At 43.7% G+C, this 7,433-nt stretch overlaps 2 protein-coding genes across 6 annotated transcripts in view; one reads left to right on the top strand and one right to left on the bottom strand.

Moving 5' to 3' along the window:
- Positions 1-7,433, top strand: part of LOC118241310 (uncharacterized) — a 451,150-nt gene that overhangs the window by 86,807 nt on the left and 356,910 nt on the right. The gene's annotated exons all lie outside the window — the stretch shown is intronic.
- Positions 1,200-7,433, bottom strand: part of LOC118241328 (NACHT, LRR and PYD domains-containing protein 3-like) — a 235,683-nt gene continuing 229,449 nt past the window's right edge. For 4 of the 5 annotated variants that reach the window (XM_081703338.1, XM_081703744.1, XM_081705058.1 and 1 more), the window contains 2 exons: positions 1,894-1,940; positions 1,200-1,783 (listed from right to left, as the gene is read on the bottom strand). In XM_081703338.1, coding sequence (XP_081559464.1) covers positions 1,248-1,783; positions 1,894-1,940 — 583 coding nt within the window. In that variant the 3' untranslated portion in view covers positions 1,200-1,247. The remainder of the gene's footprint in view (positions 1,784-1,893; positions 1,941-7,433) is intronic. The other variant, XM_081704627.1, reaches the window with a different exon arrangement.

The following is a 7,433-nucleotide window of genomic DNA, read 5'->3' as shown; positions in this document are numbered from 1 at the left end:
TGTGTGTGAGAGAGAGAGGTGGGGTGTGTGTGTGTGTGTGAGAGAGAGAGATGGGGTGTGTGTGAGAGAGAGAGATGGGGTGTGTGTGAGAGAGAGAGATGGGGTGTGTGTGAGAGAGAGAGATGGGGTGTGTGTGAGAGAGAGAGATGGGGTGTGTGTGAGAGAGAGAGATGGGGTGTGTGTGTGTGTGTGAGAGAGAGAGAGATGGGGTGTGTGTGTGTGTGTGAGAGAGAGAGAGATGGGGTGTGTGTGTGTGTGTGAGAGAGAGAGAGATGGGGTGTGTGTGTGTGTGAGAGAGAGAGAGATGGGGTGTGTGTGTGTGTGTGAGAGAGAGAGAGATGGGGTGTGTGTGTGTGTGAGAGAGAGAGAGATGGGGGGTGTGTGTGTGTGAGAGAGAGAGAGATGGTGTGTGTGTGTGTGTGTGAGAGAGAGAGAGATGGGGGGTGTGTGTGTGAGAGAGAGAGGTGGGGTGTGTGTGTGTGAGAGAGAGAGATGGGGTGTGTGTGAGAGAGAGAGATGGGGTGTGTGTGAGAGAGAGAGATGGGGTGTGTGTGAGAGAGAGAGATGGGGTGTGTGTGAGAGAGAGAGATGGGGTGTGTGTGAGAGAGAGAGATGGGGTGTGTGTGAGAGAGAGAGATGGGGTGTGTGTGAGAGAGAGAGATGGGGTGTGTGTGTGTGTGTGTGAGAGAGAGAGATGGGGTGTGTGTGTGTGTGTGAGAGAGAGAGAGATGGGGTGTGTGTGTGTGTGAGAGAGAGAGAGATGGGGTGTGTGTGTGTGTGTGAGAGAGAGAGAGATGGTGTGTGTGTGTGTGTGTGAGAGAGAGAGAGATGGGGGGTGTGTGTGTGTGTGAGAGAGAGAGGTGGGGTGTGTGTGTGTGTGAGAGAGAGAGGTGGGGTGTGTGTGTGTGAGAGAGAGAGGTGGGGTGTGTGTGTGTGTCTGAGAGAGAGATGGGGTGTGTGTGTGTGTGTGTGTGAGATGTGTAGTGTGTGTGTGTGTGTGTAGACTCAGGTGTTCTCCAGGACACAGGAGGCTATTCTAGCTCACACACACACACTGAGGAATCATAACCCCAAACCCTAAACCCTGCATAGAGGGGCTCAGTGAATGTGGAGTGGAATGTGTGTGAGTGTGTGAGTGTGTGAGTGTGTGAGTGTGTGAGTGTGTGAGTGTGTGAGTGTGTGAGTGTGTGAGTGTGAGTGTGTGTGTGTGTGTGTGTAGACTCAGGTGTTCTCCAGGACACAGGAGGCTATTCTAGCTCACACACACACACTGAGGAATCATAACCCCCAAACCCAAACCCTGCATAGAGGGGCTCAGTGAATGTGGAGTGGAGTGTGTGTAAGTGTGTGAGTGTGTGTGTGTGAGAGACGCTGTAGAAGGACAGAGTGCCTGCAGCCCAGTCCAGATACACTCCTACTCTGTTAGAGCTGCAGGGGGCAGAGATGGCAGTTTCCTTATTATTGTGACTGACAGAGTAACTGTTATTAGAGCAGAACAGACTCCAGGACTTTAGATTCCCTCCAAACACACAGTCACTACTGTGTCCTTTCCTGCTGATGTCTTTATATGTCACTGATATATCAGCCTCCTCCCTCCACTCAGCCTCCCAGTAACAGCGTGCAGTCAGACTCTCTCTACACACAACCTGCTCATAGTGATCAAATCTCTCTGCATGATCAGGATACGGCTGCTGCTCCCACACACACGTCACCTTTCTGTTCCCCTCAGACAGAGACAGACGTGTGTGTGCTGTGTTTGGGTCCAGTGTGACATCACACGCATCTGCACACAAGAAGACACGTTAGAGGACACACACACTGTGTGTGTGTGTGTGAGTGTGTGTGTGTGAGTGTGTGTGTGTGTGTGTGTGTGTGTGTACATTTGCTTCTTACATTTTCTTGGTCCTGGTTTGATTCTGATCTCCCCTCCGTACTCCAACCTAAAGACACACACACACACACACACACACACACACACACACACACACACACACACACACACACACACACACACACACACACACACACACACACACACACACACACACAGATAATAGTTCTGTCTCTCTCTCTCTCTCACACAGATAATAGTTCTGTCTCTCTCTCTCTCACACAGATAATAGTTCTGTCTCTCTCTCTCTCACACAGATAATAGTTCTGTCTCTCTCTCTCTCACACAGATAATAGTTCTGTCTCTCTCTCTCTCACACAGATAATAGTTCTGTCTCTCTCTCTCTCTCTCTCTCTCACACACAGATAATAGTTCTGTCTCTCTCTCTCTCTCTCTCTCTCTCACGCAGATAATAGTTCTCTCTCTCTCTCTCTCACACACACAGATAATAGTTGTCTCTCTCTCTCTCTTTCACACAGATAATAGTTCTGTCTCTCTCTCTCACAGATAATAGTTCTGTCTGTCTCTCTCTCTCTCACAGATAATAGTTCTGTCTGTCTCTCTCTCTCTCACAGATAATAGTTCTGTCTCTCTCTCTCTCACAGATAATAGTTCTGTCTCTCTCTCTCTCTCTCTCACACAGATAATAGTTCTGTCTCTCTCTCTCTCTCACTCTCTCTCTCTCACAGATAATAGTTCTCTCTCTCTCTCACAGATAATAGTTCTCTCTCTCTCTCTCTCACACAGATAATAGTTCTCTCTCTCTCACACAGATAATAGTTCTGTCTCTCTCTCTCTCTCAGATAATAGTTCTGTCTCTCTCTCTCTCTCACTCTCTCTCTCACACAGATAATAGTTCTCTCTCTCTCTCACACAGATAATAGTTCTGTCTCTCTCTCTCTCTCTCTCTCTCTCACACAGATAATAGTTCTGTCTCTCTCTCTCTCTCTCACACATAATAGTTCTCTCTCTCTCTCACACATAATAGTTCTCTCTCTCTCTCTCACACAGATAATAGTTCTCTCTCTCTGTCTCACACAGATAATAGTTCTGTCTCTCTCACAGATAATAGTTCTGTCTCTCTCTCTCTCTCACACATAATAGTTCTCTCTCTCTCTCACACAATAGTTCTCTCTCTCTCACACAGATAATAGTTCTCTCTCTCTCTCTCACACACAGATAATAGTTCTGTCTCTCTCTCTCTCACACAAATAATAGTTCTGTCTCTCTCTCTCTCTCTCACACAGATAATAGTTCTGTCTCTCTCTCTCACAGATAATAGTTCTGTCTCTCTCACAGATAATAGTTCTGTCTCTCTCTCTCTCTCACACATAATAGTTCTCTCTCTCTCTCACACAATAGTTCTCTCTCTCTCTCACACAGATAATAGTTCTCTCTCTCTCTCTCTCACACAGATAATAGTTCTGTCTCTCTCTCTCTCACACAGATAATAGTTCTGTCTCTCTCTCTCTCTCTCACACAGATAATAGTTCTGTCTCTCTCTCTCTCTCTCACACAGATAATAGTTCTGTCTCTCTCTCTCTCTCTCACACAGATAATAGTTCTGTCTCTCTCTCTCTCTCTCACACAGATAATAGTTCTGTCTCTCTCTCTCTCTCTCACACAGATAATAGTTCTGTCTCTCTCTCACACAGATAATAGTTCTCTCTCTCTCTCACAGATAATAGTTCTGTCTCTCTCTCTCACAGATAATAGTTCTGTCTCTCTCTCTCACAGATAATAGTTCTGTCTCTCTCTCTCTCACAGATAATAGTTCTGTCTCTCTCTCTCTCAGATAATAGTTCTGTCTCTCTCTCTCACACACAGATAATAGTTCTCTCTCTCTCTCCCTCTCACAGATAATAGTTCTGTCTCTCTCTCTCTCTCACACAGATAATAGTTCTGTCTCTCTCTCTCTCTCACACAGATAATAGTTCTGTCTCTCTCTCTCTCTCTCACAGATGATAGTTCTGTCTCTCTCTCTCTCACACAGATAATAGTTCTCTCTCTCTCTCTCTCACAGATAATAGTTCTGTCTCTCTCTCTCTCTCTCTCTCACACACAGATAATAGTTCTGTCTCTCTCTCTCTCTCTCACACACACAGATAATAGTTCTGCCTCTCTCTCTCTCTCACACAGATAATAGTTCTGTCTCTCTCTCTCACACACACAGATAATAGTTCTCTCTCTCTCACACAGATAATAGTTCTCTCTCTCTCTCTCTCTCTCTCACACAGATAATAGTTCTCTCTCTCTCACACAGATAATAGTTCTGTCTCTCTCTCTCTCTCTCACACAGATAATAGTTCTGTCTCTCTCTTTCTCTCTCTCACACAGATAATAGTTCTCTCTCTCTCTCTCACACAGATAATAGTTCTCTCTCTCTCACACAGATAATAGTTCTCTCTCTCTCTCTCTCTCTCTCTCACACAGATAATAGTTCTGTCTCTCTCTCTCTCTCTCACACAGATAATAGTTCTGTCTCTCTCTCTCACAGATAATAGTTCTGTCTCTCTCTCTCTCTCACACAGATAATAGTTCTGTCTCTCTCTCACACAGATAATAGTTCTGTCTCTCTCTCTCTCACACAGATAATAGTTCTGTCTCTCTCTCTCTCACAGATAATAGTTCTGTCTCTCTCTCTCTTTCACACAGATAATAGTTCTGTCTCTCTCTCTCTCACAGATAATAGTTCTGTCTGTCTCTCTCTCTCACAGATAATAGTTCTGTCTGTCTCTCTCTCTCACAGATAATAGTTCTGTCTGTCTCTCTCTCTCTCACAAATAATAGTTCTGTCTCTCTCTCTCTCACAGATAATAGTTCTGTCTCTCTCTCTCTCACAGATAATAGTTCGTTCTGTCTCTCTCTCTCTCACAGATAATAGTTCTGTCTCTCTCTCTCTCTCTCACACACAGATAATAGTTCTGTCTCTCTCTCTCTCTCACACACAGATAATAGTTCTGCCTCTGTCTCTCTCTCTCACACACACAGATAATAGTTGTCTCTCTCTCTCTCTCTCTCTCTCGCACACAGATAATAGTTCTGTCTCTCTCTTTCTCTCTCACAGATAATAGTTCTGTCTCTCTCTTTCTCTCTCTCTCACACAGATAATAGTTCTCTCTCTCTCTCTCTCTCTCACACAGATAATAGTTCTGTCTCTCTCTCTCTCTCTCACACAGATAATAGTTCTGTCTCTCTCTCTCTCACAGATAATAGTTCTGTCTCTCTCTCTCTCTCTCTCACAGATAATAGTTCTGTCTCTCTCTCTCTCTCACACAGATAAGTTCTGTCTCTCTCTCTCTCACACAGATAATAGTTCTGTCTCTCTCTCTCTCTTTCACACAGATAATAGTTCTGTCTCTCTCTCTCACAGATAATAGTTCTGTCTGTCTCTCTCTCTCTCACAGATAATAGTTCTGTTTGTCTCTCTCTCTCTCACAGATAATAGTTCTGTTTGTCTCTCTCTCTCTCACAGATAATAGTTCTGTCTCTCTCTCTCTCACAGATAATAGTTCTGTCTCTCTCTCTCTCACAGATAATAGTTCTGTCTCTCTCTCTCTCTCTCTCACACAGATAATAGTTCTGTCTCTCTCTCTCTCTCACTCTCTCTCTCTCACATAATAGTTCTCTCTCTCTCTCACAGATAATAGTTCTCTCTCTCTCTCTCACACAGATAATAGTTCTCTCTCTCACACAGATAATAGTTCTGTCTCTCTCTCTCTCTCACAGATAATAGTTCTGTCTCTCTCTTTCTCTCTCACACATAATAGTTCTCTCTCTCTCACACACAGATAATAGTTCTCTCTCTCTCTCTCACACATAATAGTTCTCTCTCTCTCACACAGATAATAGTTCTGTCTCTCTCTCTCTCTCACATAATAGTTCTCTCTCTCTCTCTCACACAGATAATAGTTCTCTCTCTCTCTCTCACACAGATAATAGTTCTGTCTCTCTCTCTCTCTCACACATAATAGTTCTCTCTCTCTCTCACACAGATAATAGTTCTCTCTCTCTCTCTCACACAGATAATAGTTCTGTCTCTCTCTCTCTCACACAGATAATAGTTCTGTCTCTCTCTCTCTCACACAGATAATAGTTCTGTCTCTCTCTCTCTCTCTCACACAGATAATAGTTCTGTCTCTCTCTCTCTCTCTCACACAGATAATAGTTCTGTCTCTCTCTCTCTCACACAGATAATAGTTCTGTCTCTCTCTCTCTCTCTCTCACACAGATAATAGTTCTGTCTCTCTCTCACACAGATAATAGTTCTGTCTCTCTCTCACACAGATAATAGTTCTGTCTCTCTCCCACTCTTTCACACAGATAATAGTCCTGTCTCTCTCTCTCACAGATAATAGTTCTGTCTCTCTCTCTCACACAGATAATAGTTCTGTCTCTCTCTCTCTCACAGATAATAGTTCTGTCTCTCTCTCTCTCACACAGATAATAGTTCTGTCAATCTCTCTCTCACACAGATAATAGTTCTCTCTCTCTCTCTCTCTCTCACACAGATAATAGTTCTGTCTCTCTCTCTCTCTCTCACACAGATAATAGTTCTGTCTCTCTCTCTCTCTCTCACACAGATAATAGTTCTGTCTCTCTCTCTCTCTCTCACACAGATAATAGTTCTGTCTCTCTCTCTCTCTCTCTCACAGATAATAGTTCTGTCTCTCTCTCTCTCTCACAGATAATAGTTCTCTCTCTCTCTCTCAGATAATAGTTCTGTCTCTCTCTCTCTCTCACAGATAATAGTTCTCTCTCTCTCTCACAGATAATAGTTCTGTCTCTCTCTCTCTCTCACACAGATAATAGTTCTGTCTCTCTCTCTCTCTCTCTCTCTCTCTCAGATGATAGTTCTGTCTCTCTCTCTCTCACACAGATAATAGTTCTCTCTCTCTCTCACAGATAATAGTTCTGTCTCTCTCTCTCTCACACAGATAATAGTTCTGTCTCTCTCTTTCTCTCTCTCTCTCACACAGATAATAGTTCTCTCTCTCTCTCTCTCACAGATAATAGTTCTCTCTCTCTCTCTCTCACAGATGATAGTTCTGTCTCTCTCTCACACAGATGATAGTTCTGTCTCTCTCTCTCACACAGATAATAGTTCTGTCTCTCTCTCTCTCTCTCACACACAGATAATAGTTCTCTCTCTCTCTCTCTCACACACACAGATAATAGTTCTCTCTCTCTCTCTCACAGATAAGTTGTCTCTCTCTCACACAGATAATAGTTCTGTCTCTCTCTCTCTCTCTCTCACAGATAATGGTTCTATCTCTCTCTCTCTCTCTCAGATAATAGTTCTGTCTCTCTCTCTCTCACAGATAATAGTTCTGTCTCTCTCTCTCTCTCACAGATAATAGTTCTGTCTCTCTCTCTCTCTCTCTCACACAGATAATAGTTCTCTCTCTCTCACACACAGATAATAGTTCTCTCTCTCTCTCTCACACAGATAATAGTTCTCTCTCTCTCTCACACAGATAATAGTTCTCTCTTTCTCTCTCACACACAGATAATAGTTCTGTCTCTCTCTCTCTCTCACAGA

Source organism: Electrophorus electricus, chromosome 1, assembly GCF_041902795.1.
Source record: "Electrophorus electricus isolate QZ-2024a chromosome 1, ASM4190279v1, whole genome shotgun sequence".
In the NCBI taxonomy this organism is placed as follows: domain Eukaryota; kingdom Metazoa; phylum Chordata; class Actinopteri; order Gymnotiformes; family Gymnotidae; genus Electrophorus; species Electrophorus electricus.
Note: the sequence above shows the minus strand (reverse complement) of the source record. Positions and strands in the feature narration are given on the sequence as shown.